Genomic DNA, 20,798 nt, shown 5'->3' on the forward strand with positions numbered 1-20,798 from the left:
TGTGTTCATCCAGCTCTACACCTTGTTATCTCAGATTCTCCAGCATCTGCAGTTCCTACTATCTCTCAAACAGGTTGAGCATCGATTTGTAAATCCGTCCAGTGGAAGGGGATTGCTGGTCAGCCCTGTGATGATTGGAAAATCAGGGCTTCTACCATCGCTGTCCATTGCTCTAGAACACAACGTGCATTCACTCAGGCTCCTCAGTGGGCTACCGGGCTGGTCGGAAAACGAGGACGACCATGATATTAACAGCATGGAGCCAATCTCCATTCCAGCTGGAGTGGACTCTGGGATCTCCCGAGATCGTGGAGCTGGTCAATCAAGGCCTACCTTCAGGCAGACATAGAAAGAAGTTCCTCAATGACGGGGACAGCCCTCATTACCTCCCGCGTTTGCGGACAGTGTGGACACTTAGAATTTCAAGGCACTGCACCAACACAACGTATCGCCTCGTGACCAAAAGGAGAAATACATCCAGAAGGGGGAGAAAAAAAGTGTGAAATGTGCAAATGATGTATACTGGTCTGCTTTGCATATGCCAGAACAGTACTCCAATATCCCGGTACATTCCTTTCCAAATATGACTTTATTTTTAAAACTGGTTTTTCCCTCCGGTTTAAAGTGCATATGGGCTGACCTTTAGGCACAAGTACATTTGGATCGAACATCATTATCCTGATAAAGTGTGATCCAAGACTTTATTATTTTTCACCCCTTCACAGGGCAAACAAAAACCATCTCATATTCTTCCAGGGGGAACATAGGAAATAGCAGCAGGAGTAGGCCATCTGGCCCATCTAACCTGTTCCGCCATCCAAGAAGATCATGGCTGCTCTTTTTGTAAACACAGCTCCACTTACTCGCCCGCTCACTATAACCGTTAATTTTTTACTGTTCAAAAACTTTAAAAACATTCAACGAGGTAACCTCAACTACTTCATCAAGCAGGGAATTCCACAGATTCACAACCTTTTAGGTAAAGAAGTTCCTCCTCAACTCAGTCCTAAACCTGCTCCCCCTTATTCTATGCCCCCTAGTTCTAGTTTCGGTCACCAGTAGAAACAACCTCCCTGCTTCTATCCTATCTGATCCCTTCACAATTTTGTGTTTCTATAAGATTTCCCCCTCATTTTTCTAAATTCTAATGAGTATAGTCCCAGTCTACACAATGGCTGCAAACTTCAATCCCTTCTGGTACTTCAGCAGTTAACGCACTTGCACAAAATTGGTAAAAAATGGTTTCTGAACCATTTTAAGTCGGCCTTAAACAGATTTAAAATAAACACATCGGTTGCACAGTGCACACAGTTAGTTATCGCTCAAAGGAATGTGTTAAACAGTTCCACAGCAGAGGAAACCAAACCCTCGCGCAGAGAGCTATCCCACAATGCAGAATGTCCACCGTGTTCACACATTACCTAATATGTCCAGTGAACGGGCTTTGTTCTTAGTCTGAGAAAAACCTGCTGCATTTATTCATCTGTCCATGCACATAGGGGAAGACCAAAATGCAGGTGACAAGCATCAACCACAATAGACAAGATAGATCACAAATAAGGTGTTATGGTGCAGTGGTAATGTCCCTATCTCTGCGTCAGGAGACCCGGGTTCAAGTCCCACTTGCTCCAACGATATGCAAGTAGTATCTCAGATCAGGTCGATTAGAAAATACACAGTAGATCACAAAAACCAACAAAAATAATCTAATTCGGGTGAATTCAACATGTGCCACGTCCAACTCAATTGCAAAAGTGTGTTTGCTACAAGTTTGAAATTCACAAAACAGCCAAATTAGGTTCCTCAAGTGAAGAATTATTTACACTAGTTTTAGATAAACATTCTCCCCCCACAAGTGCCAATTTAAGGTTTACAGCACTTTATCTATGTTCTTACTTTTAAGGCAATGCTGTCATGTTATATCCTTTTGACATTTGCCTCAGCATTCCTTAGTAATGTAACATTCATTTAAAGTTAATTAATTTGATGCAGAGATTTCGTTTTAATAAGTTGGCTGTAGCAGACCACTGACTTCCAAACAGGTCACCGATTTCAGAGCTTCTCTGTTCAGAAGCACCGAGCCCTCATCTACTGGTATCTTCCATTATAACATCACTTTGAATAGTCCAACAATTGCATTTATGTAGCACCTTTTAGCCTAGCAAGTCATCCCAAGGCGTTTCACAGGAGCTTTATCAAATACACCTTAACGCAAAGCCATGAGGACCGGTGACCAAAAGCTTTGTCAAAGAGGTAGGTTTTAAGAAGCATCTTAGGTGGGAGATGAGAGAGGGCAAGAGGGGAAAGAGGGAGAAAAATCGAGGGCAAAAGAGGCATTCCAGTTCCTGGGGCCCAGCATCTGAAGATACATCCACTCAATTAAAATCAACGAAGTTCCAGAGGCCAGACTATTTAGACAAACCGTAAAATGAAAGATACAATAAAAAGGTTCAACCTTAATTTAAGCAAAGCAGGTGGTCGACGTTGAAAATTAGGGAACTCTGAAATAACCTGTAGAGGTTGGACATGCCCATGAAAGGAAAACAAAACAGGCCAAAACCCGAGATAGATGCCCCACCTATTGAAAGCCCAGTCAATATGTCCATTGTCAACATCCTACCTGACCCCCAGCCACCAAGATCACCCAGAAGACTGTCTCTTCCTCGCTGCACAGCAAACAGAACTTACAATAAAGGGCTGAAGTCAATCACACCAGGGACTCGAGGAGAAATGGCTGCACAAATTCTAGCTCCTCTGATTAAGAATGACATTCTGAGACACATCAGAAATCAGACCAAACCGAATTGGAGACATTCGGAGAGGCGACCAAAAGCTTAGCCAAAACTTTGGGTTAGTTTGAGGCAAGGCTTAGAAGGAAGAGGGTAATACACAGAGGTGAAAGGACATTGATGGCTGAGGACGAGGCCACCAAATGACAAGGTGACAGGAAGGTATTCTTGATTCCTCTGTCTATAAGACCCTGTGAACAAACAGATGCTGACTTTTGATTTGATTTGGTTTATTATTGCCACATGTACCTGGGTACAGTGAGAAGTTTTGTATTGCGTGCAGTACAGGCAGATCACATCATAGAAAGATCAGAGGGTGATTGAACAGAGCGAGGAACACAAAGTTGTGGCTGCAAAGAAGGTGCACGAAAAGCAAGATCAAAATTAGACTTGAAATTTGAGAGGACCATTCAGAAGTCTAATCACAGTGGGGAAGAAGCTGTTTTTGAACCTGTTGGGTGTGTGTTTTTAAGTTTTTGTGTCGTCTGCCTGATGGGAGAGATTACAACTGGTGCGGGAGGGGTCTTTGATGATGCTGGCTGTTTTTCCAAGGCAGCAAGAAGTGTAGATGGAGTCCATGGATGGGAGGTTGGCTTGCGTGGTGGTCTGGGCTGTACTCAACTTGACTGCACCTACATAACAGCAGCATCCAAATGTTGATGATGAAAATACTAATTTGTTGACTGCAATGCTCTTCAGTGCATCCTTATGTAAATGTAATTTCATTCCTCATCCTGGCCCCAGTTACTGCTAGGTGTCACTGTGAACACACCAGCTCAGTAACAGGTAACTGAGGTACAGTTTCCAACACAACCTGCACGCACCATAAATAGCAACAAGGGTGGGAGGGGCCAACCAGAGTGGATTTCCCAGATCCCATGATCCCCAATTCTTAGATCTGGCTGTCTCCCAAGCCAGAGATTTCCTTCAGGTTTTCCAGTGCAGTATGTGTTCTGCATTCAGTAACTGTGTGAGAGTATCAAGGAAAAGCATGCAGGGAAACATCTTGTAAAATAATTTTACCCGGTTATACTTAAGAGGGAAGAGTTAACAATATGACCAGTAGTTTAATTCTGCTATTTTTACACGTAGGTTTGGAGTTTGTTGCTGTGGATATAACCCGAGCTGGGTCCTGCTCCCCCACCCAGGGCACTCAGCACAGCAGGGAAGAAACATTAACTTGATGACAGACTTCTATCTCCTCCACTGAAAGTTGCCATAGCGTTCCTTTTGGTCCGGTGGCGACGCTGGTGTTGCTGCACATCATGCTTGAGCCTCGATGAATTTCGGCCTAGACCTCACACTCCAAGTGACTGCAAAACTAACGTCTGCAAAGAAATCAGCAGAACAAGATTGCTCTTTGCTCTTATTTCCACTGATCCAGTAGCTCAAGGTCAACACTTAACAGCTCAGAAAAGCCAAAGGATCAATTTGTAATGGTGGCCTGGCCAAAATTCTTTCCAAGCTAACTCATGAATAACTGGTGCTTGCAACCCACTATATTTAATCCAACACAGAATACCAATACCGTTTGCTCCATTGTACAGTATCACTGCTCATTTCCCAACATTGATTCCAATATCTGACATCTCAACAGGTTCACATTGAAACTAAAGACTTATTTCAGCTGAATAATAATTGCTGAATGAAGCAGGTTACTGGATGTATGGAGTACAATGCCCGACTTTACTTAAAATAATGCTGTATTTCCAAATGAAAGGTTACGTCAGAAAGGAAAAGCATGAGCTTGGCACTGGGTAATGGTGCTCATGTGAACAGTCAGTACAGGGATGATGGGCTGATTAGCCTCCTTCTGTGCCAGAACACTTCTGCAATTCTTTAAGTGCATGGGATTAGGCTCAAATGGAGAATGGCTCGCTCTTGGTCACAGGAATGTATCCCAAAGTGTTTCACAGGAGACCGAACAAAAAAAGACTTCAGGCAGTTAATCAGAGAATCTATCATTTTTTTGGAAAAGAGGAAATGTGAAAAAGATTTAGGGAAAATCCATAGCTAGTGTTCTAGATGATTAAAGGTTATGGCTGCCAATTTTAAGACAGTGAGTTATGCACATGATGTAACGGGGTTTCAGTAACTGACAAACTGAGGAGGTGGAGGTAAAGAATGATGTCGTAGAGATGCACACAGCTTTAGAATTAGAATTAAGTTTTATTGGCACGTGTACTCAAGTACAGGGATACAGGAGTACAGTGAAATGTGTACAATGTCGCCATTCTCTGAGACCATCCTGGGTACAAAGATACCTAGGCACAAAACCTTAGGTATAAAATTAGAAAAATGAAAAACAAAGTTGAAAGATCAGCATTACATCTCTCTAAAGCAGGGCGTCCACCTAAGGCTTCCTCAAAGCCAGGAGTCCCTCCAGTCCGAGCTGCCTCAACTCTCCACCATCGATGCCATCGGAGTAATGGAGGAAAGTAGAGAGAAAAAGAAAGAGAAAAAACAAGAAGACGAAAAAGGAGAAAAGAAACCGATGGAGCGAACGGCCTCCAGCTTAGGAACCTACTTCGTCGCCATCTTGGAATCACATGTCTGGGCCTCACATTGTCTCACAGCTCACAATGGATCAGTAATTCATTCGAATATGGTCAGCAGGGTTACAAACAGATGTGATCCAGCCTCAGGCAACCATCATTTGGCAAGACAGAATTATAGGCTGGGGAATAGAATTCATGCCAGGTCCAAAACCAAAGGTTTTGGTTACCCCAACATTTGACTGGTCTCACTTCGTGTTTAATTGGAGGTAATTGGAGGAAATTGGGGCTCATCGAGACTAGCTGTTGGACAAGAGACCTGGCAACACTGTGGACATGATGGGGTGGAGCCCAGTGTGCTCAGATTCGGTCCACTGTCAATGAAGGATGTTGATGAGTGCAGCGTGCAAATGAGAACCAGGAGGGGCCTTAGATAAACTCTCGCTGGGACAGACAGAGGGGCAGGAGACATTCTTGAGGTAAAGATGGTGAACAACTTCCTATCTTTTACTCCCCAGCCGAGGTTAAAAGATCCCGAGTGAAACCACGCTTGGATCTCACGCAGCCTGGTCCTAAAGGGATTATGACCAGAGCCTGTGAATCAAGCACTCACAGGGCCTTGGAGGTGAGGGATGGACATGTCATTACACAAGGCAGTGACTGTTTCTCAGGAGCAATTCTCTGTTTGTTCCATTGATTCAGACCAATTAACTCAGAGTGCTACCAACATTTTCTTTCACTTAGGTTAAAAGCACAAGAATTTACCCTCTTCTGTAAAGGAGACCTTATTGTTACAACAACCAGAGGTTTTGGCTTAAGATTTAAATCAGGTGATATAGATATAACAAATTTCAGCAGTAAGCCCAATCTTTAAAAGGAAAATTGTTGTTTGTTGACCTCAGAACCACCTCTAAAGCTAGTGGTTTTTAATTCACTCACAGGTTGTGGGCAGCGCTAGCTGAAGCATTATTTGCTGCACATCTCTACTTGCCCTTGAGAAGGTGGTGATGAGCTGTCTTCGTGCGCCACTGTAAAACATCCACAGTACGGTCAGTTCTCAGGATTTTGACCCAGCAAAAACTGAAGGAACAGCGATACATTTCCACGTCAAGACGGTGAGTGGCTTGGAGGGGAACTTGCAGAGGGTGAAGTTCCGATGTATCTGCTGCTCTTATCCTTCTAAATGAAAGTGGTCACAGGTTTAGTTTCAAAAGGAGCCTCAGTGAGTTATTGCACCTTGTATATGATACACCCTACTGCTACTGTGCATTAGTATTGGAGGGAGTTGATGCTGGTGGGTGTAGTACCAATCAAGCGGGGTGCTTTGTCCTGGATGGTGTCAAGCTTCTTGAGTGTTGTTGGAGCTGCACCCATCCAGGTAAGTGGGGAGTATTCCATCACACTCCTGACTTGTGCCTTGTAGATAGTGGACAGGACAGATGGTGTACTATTCATAGATCATAGATCATAGATCATAGATCATAGAATCCCTACCATGTGGAAACAGGCCCTTCGGCCCAACAAGTCCACACCAACCCTCAGAACATCCCACCCAGACCCATCCTCCTAATCTACATCTCCTTTAACACTGAGCAATTTAGCATGGTTACTCCACCCTAACCTGCACATCTTTGGGCTGTGGGAAGGAAACCGGAGCACCCAGAGGAAACCCACGCAGACACGGGAAGAACGTGCAAGCTCCACACAGACAGACGCCCAAGGGTGGAATCAAACCCGGGTCCCTGGCGCTGAGGCAGCAGTGCTATTCTTATTCTACTCTTAAACATGAGCTCCCATTCTTACTATTGAAAATGCGAAGTGAAGGCAAATACCAGAGATAACAAGGTGTAGAGCTGGATGAACACAAAAGGCCAAGCAGCATCAGAGGAGCAGGAAAGTTGATGTTTCTGGCCTGTACCCTTCTTCAGAAAATCAGCAAATACCAGAGGCTCCTTTCCACTGAGCTACACAATAGCAGGATGACCCGAAACTCCCAGCAGGATCCCTGGCCAAGGTTGCTGTGATGTTTCTCTGCCGCTGTGTAGACCTCAAAGCCCACATGCAGCGGCAGCTCCTACAAATGGAAGCTATATATCGGCTCGACAAGCAATGTGTGGGGGAGTTCCCCAGCAGCTGCAAGTTCGTGCAACTTTGAAGGAATGTTGCCCCTGACAGTCCCAACCCAACCGGATGCCAAGAGATTTACAAGAGCTCCTGAAGGTGACAGGCTCTCCCAGTTTCCCGTTCTTCTTTCTCTGTGCAATGACCGAAGAGCTGGCCGTCCTTATTTAATGGAAACACAAACTGCGCTATCACATGACTCGCACACATCGAGCCACCATCTAATGGTGAGACCCACCTCATGAGAAACTGTAACCAGGGCAACCGTCTGTGAGGTACACAGGAATATCAACAGGTTCCCATCAAGGATAGGAAAGAAACTGCTGCCTCCATATGCAAAGCAGTAAACAGGGCAGTGTCCATTTCTATCCTCCCCTCCTCCTGTTAAGACGCTGCTTAATATCCAACTCTTTGGTCACATACTAACACCTGATGTGGCTCAGCATCTAACTTCGTTCAGCAATGCGCTTGCAGAGAACTCTTTGGATGTCTCGCTTTGTTAAAAGTGCCACAATAATACAAGTTGTTGCTACTTTAATCGGACTAATAAGGGTGGCATTGGGTTCTCTAGTGTCCTCAGTACCAACCGCTTCCTCAACCCGAGGAGATTACCACAAGCAAAACCAGTCCTGATTGTAAGGAGCAGGAGTATTGCTGAGAGGAACACACATATTGCCAAAGCTTTTTGTCTTGCAGTCAATCAGGACAGAATCACAAGCACACTAAATTTCAAAGGGAACAGCAATTTACACTGCACGAGGACAGAGTGAAAAATGGGTGGTAGGTATTGATGAAGGCACTGCCATGGCAAATGGCTGGCCCCATGCTTTTGTTTAGTTGACAAAGGTGCAATACATCAAGATAGTCTTCCTGTTTTGTGGGAATATGGCCCTGTTTATGTGCAACATGTGGCTTCCAGCACACCTTACTTATGTATATCTCAAACATCCTTTCAAGATCCAATCCATGTTTGAAAAAATAAATTATACAACTATAATGCAGAGGCTTTCTTCAGTACAAATTGTTCAAATGAACTTGGACAGAATTATTGGCACAGCAAAGTCTCACAAACAGAAAATGAACTAATGACAAAGTTAACTTGCTCCTGGTGAACATTGTCCAGGATACGGTGGGATGGCGAGGGGTGGGTGGGATGCAGGCTGGTCGATCCTTAACAGCAGCATGGGATCTTGTACCTCCAACCAAGCAAGCAGACTTGGTTAATATATCTCACCCTAAATAATCGCACATTGAAGACAACAGCACTTCCTTACTACTACACTCCAGCGTCAGCCTCGCTTATGAGCTGAAGTTTGATTGTTTGAAGCCAATTCTCAAGGCTGAAAGAGAGCGTTATGAGTACATCACATGATGTACCACTGACAATAAGACACTGACAGTGCAAGTCAAAAACATAAGAATCAGGAGGAAGAGGCCATTCAGCTCCTTGAACCTGTTCCACCATTTAATACAATCATGGCTGATCTCATCTCAACCTCAATTCCATTTTCCTAACAGCTCTCCATAACCCGTTAACACATTAAAATTCTGTCTCTCTCCTCCTTAAATTTACTTAATGTCCCATCATCCAGCACACTCTGGGGTCACAAATTCCACAGATTCATGACCCTTTCAAAGAAGTAATTCCTCCTCTTCTGTTTTAAATCTGCCACCTCTTATTTTAAAACTATCACCTCGAATTCTAGATTGGCCCACATGAGGAAACAACCTTTCTATGTTTAGGTTGTCAATTCATTTTAGCATTTTATATCCCTCAATTACATCTCCTCTCATTGTTCTAAGCTCCAGAGAGTTTCAGCCAAAACTGCTCAATCTCTCTTCATAAGACAGACCCCTCATCTCTGGGATCAATCTAGCAAACCTCCCCTGAACTGCCTCCAATACAACTAAATCCCTCAAGTGAGGGGGACTACCCAATACTCCAGCTGCAGTCTCACTACTGCCTTATACAGTTTCAGCAATACTTCCTTACTCATATTCTACAGGGGGTCCCCAATTTATGAACGTGATCCCATACAGGGGTGTATTTTTAAAGACCCAGCAAACGAACATCTCCTGTACTTACAAACAGCTTCGCATTGTGTTCCAATTTATGTACAAGTCGACTGGTGAACAGACACCATTTGCAACCCAAGCGCTGTCTGTATCCCTTTACCAATAAATGCCAGAATTCTATTTGTCTCCCATATTCCCTGCTGTACCTGCAGATGGGTTTTCTGCAATTCATGCACGAGGTCATCTCTGGGGACTGGTTTGACATAATCTTGAGCAAAAGGAACACATGCATGGGCACAGAGTAAAGACAGGATTAGGTTTGGTTGGGATCCCTCTACAATCAACCAGTTAAACCAATCACTGCTGAAGATCACACATGGACAATGGTGACTCAGGTTGTGCACTGGAAAGCTATTGGTCTCCAAAGAGTCATACAACAAAAGACATACTTCAGGGAAAAAAAAGACAGGAATCTATTTTAGAGACAGCAAGAGAGTACTACGCATTCTACACCTGCATTAGATAATCCTTTGGACATAACATCACAATGCTCTGACAACCAGAAATTAAAACCACAACAATTACAGTACGGTTGCTTTCCAATATCTACCTATATACCAGCATGACTTATTATTAACTGCCCTGGCAAATCTCATTGCACACTTTGGAAATTATAAACTTGTGCTCAGTGACATGCCAAGGTTGCACTGTTACATACTCCTGGAAGATGGGAGGGAACTGTAAAACACAAATTGTGCCATTTACACTTTACATTAATCAACAGAATACAGGCCTCAGGGGAATAAATCCCAATTCCTAATGTATTCACCGGATCGAGTGGCTCCAACATAAAGGAGAGTGAACACTCTGCCTTTCTTAAAACTGCCTTAATCCAAACCTCTACCAACTGATCACATTCCCAATCTGACTCTCAATTCCTGCCCTTCAGGGATCAGAGCAGATCTGGCCAGGGTCTTACTGAACACGAAGAAAGATGTTTGGGGCCAATTATCCCAGGCCCAGCTGGGGAGATGGTACAGTTACTGGACCAGTAATCCAAAGACCAAGGTATGGGGATACAGGTTCAAATCCCATCATGGCAGCAGGTATTACTTCACATTCCAAATAGATAAATATGGAATTAGGTCTAGTCTTGGTGCCATGAATGTATCATTGATTATTGTAAAAATCCATCTGATTCACTGATGTCTCTTAGGAGGACAACTGCCACCCCCATCTGGTCTAGCCTACGGGACCCTAGATCCACAGTAATGTTCCTGACTATTAACTGTATTCTCAACTGGCCAAATAAGCCACTCAATTGTACCAAATCAATGATTCGAGAAAGTTGGCTCATTACCACATTCTTGAGGACAAGTGGGAATAAGTAACCAATGCTGGCCTACCAGTGACAACCACATAGAGTTGGAGAGTTGTACTGCATGGAAACAGACCCATCAATCCAACTCATCTGCACCGACCAAATGTCCTAATCTGATCCAACCCATTTTGCCAGCATTTGGCCCATATCCCTCCAAATGCTTCCTGCTTATGTACCCATCCAGATGCCTTTTAAACGCTATAGTTGTACCCAACTCCACTACTTCCTCTGGTCACTCATTCCACACACCCACCGTGCTCTATGTCGAAAAAGTTACCCATCAGGTCCCTTTTAAATCTTTCCCCTCTCACCTTATGCCCTCTAGTTTTGGACTCACCTACCCCCGAAAAAAAGACCTTGGCTACTCACCCTATCCATGCCCCTCATGATTTTATAAACCTCTACAAAATCATCCCTCGGTGTCCGACACTCCAGTGAAAAAAGCCCCAGCCTATTCAGCCTCTCTCTACAGCTCAAACCCTCCAGTCCCAGCAAAATCCTTGTAAATCATTTTTGCACGCTCGCAAGTTTAACAACATCCTTCCTACAGAAGGGTGACCAGAACTGTACACAAAACTCCACAAGTGGCCTCACCAATGCCCTGTAACATGACCTACCATCTCCTATACTCAATGCTCTGACCAATAAAGGCAAGCATACCAGCTGCCTTCTACGCTATCGTATCTGCCTGCGACTCCACTTTCAAGAACCTGGGCACCTGCACCCCTGTGTGTCTTTGTTCAGCAACACTCCCCAGGGCCCCACCATTAAATGTACAAGTCCTGCCCTGATTTGCCTTACCAAAATGCAGCACCTCACATTTATCTAACTTAAACTTCACCTGCCACTCCTCTGCCCATTGGCCCATCTGATCAAGATCCCATTGTACTCAGAGATAATCTTCTTCACTGTCCACTACACCATCTATTTTGGCGTCATCTGAAAATTTACGACCCATACCTCCTATGTTCACATCCAAATCATTTATATAATTGACAAAAAGCAGTGACCAGCACCAATCCTTGTGGCACACTGCTGGTCACAGGCCTCCAGTCTGAAAAACATCCCTCCACCTCCACCCTCTGTCTTCCACCTTTGAGCCAATTTTGCATCCATTTGGCTAGCTCCACCTGAATCCCATGTGATGTAACCTTATTAACCAGTCTACCATAGAAGAATTAAAAAAGGGCATCTCTGCAGGAGTTCCTCAGGGTAGTGACCTATGTCCAACCATCTTCAGCTGCTTCATCAATGGTCTTCCCTCTCTCATAAGCTAGTGATTGTACAAATGTTCAGATCCATATACAACTCCTCAGATAATGAAGTATTCCATGTCCACCTGCAGCATACCCAGGGACTATCCAGGCCTGGGTTGATACACAGTAAAAATAGTGTGAATGTTACAAGTACCAGGTAATGATCGGTACCAACAAGGGAAATCTAACCACCTCCCCTTGATAACCAATCGTATTACCATCACTGAAATTCCGAACAGCAACATCCCAGGGGTCGATACTAATCAGAAACTTAACTAGACTAGACAGTATCAGCCAAAACTGCTCAATCTCTCTTCATAAGACAAACCCCTCATCTCTGAGATCAATCTAGCAAACCTGCTCTGAACTGCCTCCAATACAAATAAATCCCTCAAGTGAGGGGGACTACCCAATAATGTATATACTGTGATTACAACAGCAGGTCAGAGGCTGGGAATTCTGCAACAGATAAACTCAAAGCCTGTCCATCATCTCTAAGACACAGGTCAGGAGGGTTTTGGAATACTCCTGGATGAGTACAGTTCCGACAACACTCAAGGAGCTCGACACCATCCAGGACAAGGGTTGAAATTAGTAAAAAAAAAAGGAAATTTCAGACTAGTATCAGGTTGTCTTTCACACAAGGCAATTGAAGCACAAAGCAGACCTCAGGATAAAAATATATAATGGAGGGCTCTTGTGCTTTTGATCTCTGAGCTACCAGGCCTGGGTTCAAGTCCCTTGTGCTCCAGAGGTGTGTCACAAAATCTCTGAACAGGTTGATTAGAAAATATCTAGAAATATAGCGGAGCTGCTGAACATTATATATTTTTTTAAAATCTGTACCTGATAGGAGAGTCTCAAACTCAAACAACCTTCTTCACCTTTTGATTTTAATTAGAGTTGGAACCATGGTTGATGTTTCCCCTTCTCTAACCTAGAGGGAGCCACACCATTCACATCACTCTGGGTGAGATCTGCATAGGCCAGGAATCGTCAATAGTCCCAGGACAGTGCAACCCGCTTGGTCAGCACTTCATCCACCACCTTCAACATTCACTCACTCCACCAGCTAACAGCAACCTGTACCATCTCAACAAGGTACACTGCAGTAACTCACCAAGGAACCTCTGACAGCACCTCCCAAACCTGAGACTTCCAACTCACCTCCAAGGATGAGGGCAGCAGACACATAGGAACACCACCACCTGGCAAGTTCCCCTCCAAGTCACTCACCATCCTGACTCGGAAATATATCGCCATTCCTTCACAGTCAATGGGTCAAAATCCATCTCTCCCTAACAGCACAGTGAGCCTACCTATGCCACATGGACTACAGTGGATCAAGAAAGCAGCTCACCACCACCTCCTCCAGGGTAACAGTTGCTGGTCTAACCATGGACACTCAAACCATGAAAATCTTTTTTAGCAAACTAGGTGGAATTTCTAGCGGAAACTACATTTCTCTATTAAGCTTAGACGAGAGGTGGCTGAGAATCTGGAAAAGTCAGGTCTATTGTGTTCCTGAACTCTAGCAATTCTACGCCAAAGAAGACTTGCATTTGTTATCTGCTGATTTGTCCCGCTTGAACTTTCCTTTGTCAAAAGGGTTGCTCTGGAAAGTAAAAGCAAAGTACTGTGGATGCCAGAGATCTGAAATGAACAGAGTGTCACCAGCACTTTCTTTTCTATTTGTTTTTAGAATTGTTGCCTTGTTGGTGGATGCATCCTAAATCAGAACACAAAGATTTCTTAATCCCTGCAGCTCAAGATATTACAATCCCATTCAGTTTCGTAAAAAAGTGTTTTATAAAGCTGTCTGGTATGTGCTAACGTAGTTGAATGCCCGAGCACTGCTTTTTTATAACCATTGGGGAACTCCCCAAAAACAAGGCAAAAGCCAAGGACATTATTGTCACAGTGAAAAGACACCTGAACTCAGAGTCTTTTGTTTAACAGTTTCAAAGCTCAAAGACGATGGTCAGAGATAACAAATAGCAAATGTTTTGTGAGGATCATGTTCCGCTGAATGGGGCAGGGCTTTTAATACAAGACAGGAACTACGCAAGAACAGAATAGGAACGAGGTGAATTCTAATCATCTGTGCCTGACTGGCAGCTTTAACTGTGACAGTAAGGAAGGTGTGGGTAAGGACTGAAATATATGGTTATAATGTAATGACTGGAGTGGACCCAGAGAATCTAGCATTACAGGGGAATGGAAATATATTAAAATAAATAAAGTCCATGGCAGGTGCAGCAGACTTGAAGAGCCAAATGACCCACTCCTGCTCCTATTCCCTATGTTTCTTTGGGTCTCTTTTTCTCATATGTACAAGGCTCTGATAAAACTCAGAACAGTACACTTTATCTATCCATTAGATCATTTACACCAGCGATTCCCAAATTTCAGCTATGATTTTACCATCAGGAATCCTGCGAGTTTTAACAAGCTCAACTTAGTAAATGTATTCTTCCCGTGAAGCTAGTTACTGTAAAGGTGAGGAACACGAGTACATTTAAACAAGTACATCTTTAATTCCAGCACAGTCTGTGAACACAAAATCAACAGCGTAACCTTATATACAAAACCAAGGACAGGCTAAGGTGAATGTGTTAGCAATCGCTACACTTAAAGCGTGTTGTTCATTTCAAGCACAAACAATAAGCAACGATACTTGGGGAGGCAGTGGCGTCTTGGCTAATGTTCTGGAGAACAAACACAGAAAATGATGTGAATAGCCAGCAGATCCAACAGCGTGAGACCATAAGATGCCGGAGTAGAGTTTGGCCGTTCAACCCATCGAGTCCTCTCTGCCATTCAATTATATCATGGCTGTCAACAATCCTCAACTCCAACTTCCTACCTCGTCTCCATAATATTTGATACATATTGATTTAAAAAAATATTCCTGATTCATAAACTGAGAAGAAATTCCTCATCTCTTTCTTTTAAATATGCAACGCTTTATTCCGAGAGGATACCCTCTGTTCGTAGACTCTCTCACAAGGGGAAATAACCTTTCTGCATCTACATCCATGGAGACAGAAAAAGAAATAACTGAGAAGAGTCGTCATACTGGATTCCAAACGTTAGCAGTTTCTCTCCCCACAGCTGCTGCCAGACCTGCTGAGTTTTCTCCAAGATTCCCTGTGTTAGTTTCATACTTACAGCATCTGCAATCTTCTGCTTTTATTTAAATGTTCTGGGTGCATGAGTTGCAGTACCATCGAAGCAATTGGCGAAATTTGAATTCAATAACCATCTAGAATTAAAAGTTAGCTTCATAGTGACCATGTAGCCACTGAAATTGTCACAAATGCCCATTTGATTCACTAACGTCCTTTAGGGAAGGAAATCTGCCATCCTTACATGGTCTGGCCGACATGTGACTCCAGACCCAGAGCAACGTGGTTAGCTTTCAAACTGATTTCTGAAATGAACGTGCAAGACATTCAGATCAAGGGTAAATAGGGATGCCCAGCCTTGTTCTCATGAACGAAAAGAAAATAATTATGTTTTGCTCATTGCTTGTGATCAGCCAGCACTGGAATGCAATGGTCCCATTGCAACTGCAATCTTTGTTTTGACCGGTGACACAGTGGTTAGCACTGCTGCCTCACAGCACCGGGGATCCAGGTTTGATTCCACCCTCGGGCAACTGTCTATGTGGAGTTTGCATATTCTGCCTGTGTTTCCTCCAGGTGCTCCCATTTCCTCCCACAGTAAAAAGATGTGCAGGTTAGGGTGGATTGGCCATGCTAAATTGCCTGCAGTGCTCAGGGATATGTAGGGTAGGTGGATTAGCTATAGGAAATGCAGGGATAGAGTAGGGGGTGTGTCTGAGTGGGATGCTGTTTGGAGAATCGGCGCGGACCTGGTGGGGCAAATACCCTGTTTCCACAGCATAGGGATTCTATTCTAATGCTTTCTACCTGAACTAACTGCAAAACAAAGCGAGGTTAAACCAGTTTCTCCAGTGAATCTCACTCCATCCCCAGGAAGGGTCACTCACCCCGAAACGTTAACTTTGATTTCTCTCCACAGATGCTGCCAGATCTGCTGAGCTTTATCAGCAACTTCTGTTTTTGCGTTTGATTTCCAGACTCCGCAGTTCTTTCAGTTTTTAATCTCACTCCAGTATCAGACTGGGCTTGGACTCCGGAAGCAGGTTTCAATGCAAAGGCAGAACAGTTCTGGTGATACTGTGATTGTACCTTTGTAATCACATTATTCTTAAAAAGATTGTCACTAGGACGAGGAAAACAGGGCGAGTGGGTTTGAAAAGAGAACCAGAAAGTTGGACTATTCAGTTACATCTACCCAAATCAAAAACTAGCAGAGCCACAATCACTTGAATGGCCTCTTTCTAGTCAGTACTGAATGAATGACTTATATTTACAAATTGCTTTCAAGCTCCCACAGACAGTGATGTGGTAATGAAAGAGTGTTTTTGTTTGTGATGTTGTTTTGAGGGCTAAATATTGACCAGCATACCAGGAGAGTTCCCCTGCTCTTCTTCAAAATAGTGGCAATGGGGTTTCTGTACATCCAGAGGAGGAGACAGACTGTGCCACGGTGAAAATGAATTCCTCAGCCAAGGCCTACCCACCCTCTGAATACAGAGACTCCCGGCCAGCCGAAACTCTGTCAGAATGTTCCTCTCCAACCTCTGAGCCGGCCCACTGGATCAACAAGGGACACTTTTTAAATCATTCATTCATGGGGAGTGTTCCATGCAAATTGCAGAAGGTGCAACACTTGCCCATTTACGTCCTCATTGTCCAAAGCCACCTAAAAAAAAAACTTTCCAGGTGAAGCAGTGTTTTACTTCTACATCCTTCAATCTGATCCACTGAATCTGCTGCTCACAATGCGGTCTCCTTTACACTGGTGAGACCAAACACAGACTGGGTGATTGGAGGCGTTCCACCAAACGATCTGTCCACAGGGATAGTAGGAACTGCAGATGCTGGAGAATCCGAGACAACAAGGTGCAGGGCTGGATGAACACAGCAGGCCAAGCAGCAATGATGCTGCTTGGCCTGCTGTGTTCATCCGATCTGTCCACAGGGCTGACCCTGACCTCTCACTTGCTTGCTACTTCAATAAAGCACCGCACTGGCATGGTAACATTTCTGTCCTGTACCTACTGCAACATTCCAACGAAGCGCAACACAAGCTCAAGGACATCACTTAAGCACCTTACAGCTTCTAGTACTAAATTCTACAACTTCAAAGCCTGACCAAATAACATCTGTTGTCCATTTTCTTACATTCTTCTTTCTCTCTCTGTCTTTCCCTCCCGACCCACTCCCGGACAGGTTCATCTTGTTTACTTCACTTTCAGCTGCGAGAAACCATTCCAGTGCATTTACATCCACTTTATATCTCTATCTCTCTTCCACTAACTAGCAACCCCATTGTTTTTTACATTGGTAGTCCGCATTGTCTTTTCCCCCTCGCCCATTCAGTCAAAAGTATAAAATACACCATTTTCTGACACCTTTCAGTTCTGAAGAGGACTCACTGGACTCGAAACATTCATTCTCTCTCCACAGTTGCTGCCAGACCTGCTGAGCTTCCCAAAGAATTTGCTGTTTTTATTTCAGGTTTCCTGAATCTGCAGTATTTTGCCTTTATTATGGGTATCCCAGCTGAGCTAGTGTCTATTGTTTATCCAGAACTTCTACAGGGTGGCCCTGCCTCAGTATTGCATTGGAATATTTTTGTTCAAGTCCTCTACGTATGTTTAACATTCACTATTAATACATTTCTGAGATCAGTTATCTGGATAGTCTCATGTGTAATCCTTGCAACTATTCATGTGGAATGATCACATCTCTCTCACATGCGAAGGATGACATCGACAAACTGTGATCACAAGTTGCTGCTATACAAATACCAGACTCCACTCCTCTTGTGATGAAACAAAAGCAGCAACTGCTGGGAAAACTCAGCAGATTTGACTATCAGTTGTGAAGATGGGTCGCTGGACCCAAAACGCTAACTCTGCCTTCTCTCTCCACAAATGCTGCCAGGCAGACCTGCTGAGTTTTCCCAGCGATTTCCGTTTTTGTTTCTGATTTCCAGCATCCGCAGTTCTTCGGTTTTTTTCCTTGCTTCTCTTGATGAAGTTTTGTTTCAACTTTAGCAACACGCAAGTTACTGGCCACCTTCAAAGTCCACTCCCTTCACCATGGGCACACAGTAGCAGCAATACGTACCATCTACTAGATGGACTGAAGTTACTTTCCAAGGTGCCCCCAACACTTTCGAAACCAGTAAACTCGACTAACAAACAGATAAGGCAGCAGATGCATGGGAATGCAGGTTCCCTTTCCAAGATATACACTATTCTGACTTGGAAATATAACAGGCATTACTTCTCTGTTGCTGGGTCAAAATCCTGCAACTCCTTTCCTAACTACAGTGCAGGTGACCCTAGTGGTAGCTAAGCTCCATTGGCTGGATGGCTGGTTTCTTTTATTCATTCACGGGATGAGGGCATCGCTGACCAGACAGCATTTATTGCCCATCCCTAATTGCCCAGAGGGTAGTTCAGAGTCAACCACCTTGCTGTAGGTCTAGAGTCACATGTAGGCCAGACCTGGTAAGGATGGCAGTTTCCTTCCCTAAAGGACATTAGTGAACCAGATGGGTTTTTCCAACAATCAACAATGGATTCACAGTTATCATTAGATTCTTAATTCCAGATATTTTATTAAATTCAAATTCCACTATCTGCCGTGTGGGGATTCGAACCACAATCCCCAGAACATTACCTGGGTCTTTGGATTAACAGTTCAACGATAATACCACTGGGCCTTTGCCTCCCCCTAATTTGCAATGCAGAGTGACACTAACAGCGCTGGTTCAACTCCCACACCGGCTGAAGTTACCACAAAGATCCTTCTCTCCCAATCTCGCCCCCCTCAACCTGGAGCATCGTGACCCTCAGATTGAACCAACACTAGGCGTCTCCCTAATGAGAGGATGGGACTATGGTGACTTACTTTTACACCTTGAGGATTACAGTAATTCACAAACGTAGCTTATCGCCATCTACTCCAGGGTAATTAGGGATGGACAATAAATGCCGAGAGCGAATAATTAAAAAAAGTCAATCAGATTAAGGGGTAATCTCATCGAGGTCTTCAGCATATTAATGAGGAAGGACAGGGTAGATAAACTATTTCCACCAATTGAAGATTGTAGAACCAGGGGACATAGTCTAAGAATTAGGGCCAAGCCATTCAGGAGAAATATGAGAAAGCACTTCTACACACAAGAGTAGCGGATGTTTGGCACTCTCTTCCGCAAACAGCAGTCAATATTAATTCAACTGTTAGATTTAAATCTGAATTAACAAATTTTTATTGAGCAAGGGTAACAAGGGACATGGGCCAAAGGCAGGCATATGGAGTTAGTCCACAGGCCATTCCTGATCTTGAACAGTGGAGCAGGTTTGAGGGGCTGAATGGCCTACTCCTCTTCCCATGCTCCTAGATGGAGAGGTTCAAAGAGCACAAAACAGACCCTTCGGTCCAACTTGTCTGTGCTGGCCAGGTTTCCTAAACTGAACTCGTCCCACTTGCCTACATTTGGGCCACATCCCTCTAAACCTTTCTCATCTACACACCTGTCCGAATGCGTGAAGAGTTTTTGGTGGTCCAGAGGGGTCCCCTCACAGTGGGCACTAGCTGAGGAATTAATTCCCACCCACTCTCTCCAAGAACATTGCCTAGAATGTGTAGATTGATCAACTCCCTGTAATTAACAGAATTACACCTTCCCCCAGAAACTGACTGAAATGGACAGGGACTCTCCCATTGAAAGTGGAAGCTACAGACATTATACCAGTGCAAGGAAAGTAACTTACCAAAATACTCCGCCTTGGGATTCGCATCCATTTCCTGCTCCAGGCGCTGGGTGAGAGCTTCGACTTTGAGTTCAGCCCTGGATGGTCCAGTGGCCGGCTGTACATGGAGGGTCTGACAGGGCAGGCGGACCCTGGGGCTAGATTCCTGGCGGGGCTCGGGCAGTCCAGGCGCCAGCTTATAGTCCGCATCCTGCGGGAACAGAGGGAGCTGGTTCTGGCCCGGAGTGGCCTGGTTTCTACCCCCTCGGCCGCCGTCAGCTCCCCTTGGGTCAGTATCCCCTTCGGGCAGAGTGGCCGGCCGCGAGTCCGGGCATCGCGGGGGCTCTTCCTGCCCTTGGGGTCGGTAGGCATCAGGCTCCGGGACCGTGGGGCTGGAGGGAAGGGGCCCGTACTGCAAGAGGCTGGACCTGGGGCTGGGGGTATGTTTGAGGCTACCCAGGTGGGTCTGCTCTGGGATCCCCTTGGTGGGGCTATAAGGGGCTGGATCACTAGAGATCACACTGGATCTGGGGCTGGATCTGAGGCTACCCAGGTGGGTCTGGTCTGGGATCCCCTTGGTGGGGCTATAACGGGCTGGATCACTAGAGATCACACTGGATCTGGGGCTGGATTTGAGGCTACCCACGTGGGTCTGGTCTGGGATCCCCTTCGTGGGGCTATAACGGGCTGGATCACTAGAGATCAGACTGGATCTGGGGGTAGATTTGAGGCTACCCATGTGGGCCTGGTCTGGGATCCCCTTGGTGGGGCAATAAGGGGCTGGATCACTAGAGATCACACTGGATCTGGGGCTGGATTTGAGGCTACCCACGTGGGTCTGGTCTGGGATCCCCTTGGTGGGACTATAAGGGGCTGGAT

General features: G+C 44.7%; 1 protein-coding gene across 4 annotated transcripts in view; it reads right to left on the reverse strand.

The window, feature by feature from the left end:
* Positions 1-20,798, reverse strand: part of LOC109937199 (LIM domain-containing protein 1-like) — a 49,872-nt gene that overhangs the window by 27,922 nt on the left and 1,152 nt on the right. For 2 of the 4 annotated variants that reach the window (XM_048616287.1, XM_048616304.1), the window contains exon 2: positions 19,941-20,735. In XM_048616287.1, the coding sequence (XP_048472244.1) occupies positions 19,941-20,735 (795 nt within the window). Of the gene's footprint in view, positions 1-19,940 lie in introns of all 4 variants that reach the window. The other 2 variants (XM_048616301.1, XM_048616295.1) reach the window with 2 other exon arrangements.

The sequence above is a fragment of the Rhincodon typus genome, chromosome 2, assembly GCF_021869965.1.
Source record: "Rhincodon typus isolate 14 chromosome 2, sRhiTyp1.1, whole genome shotgun sequence".
Lineage (NCBI taxonomy): Eukaryota > Metazoa > Chordata > Chondrichthyes > Orectolobiformes > Rhincodontidae > Rhincodon > Rhincodon typus.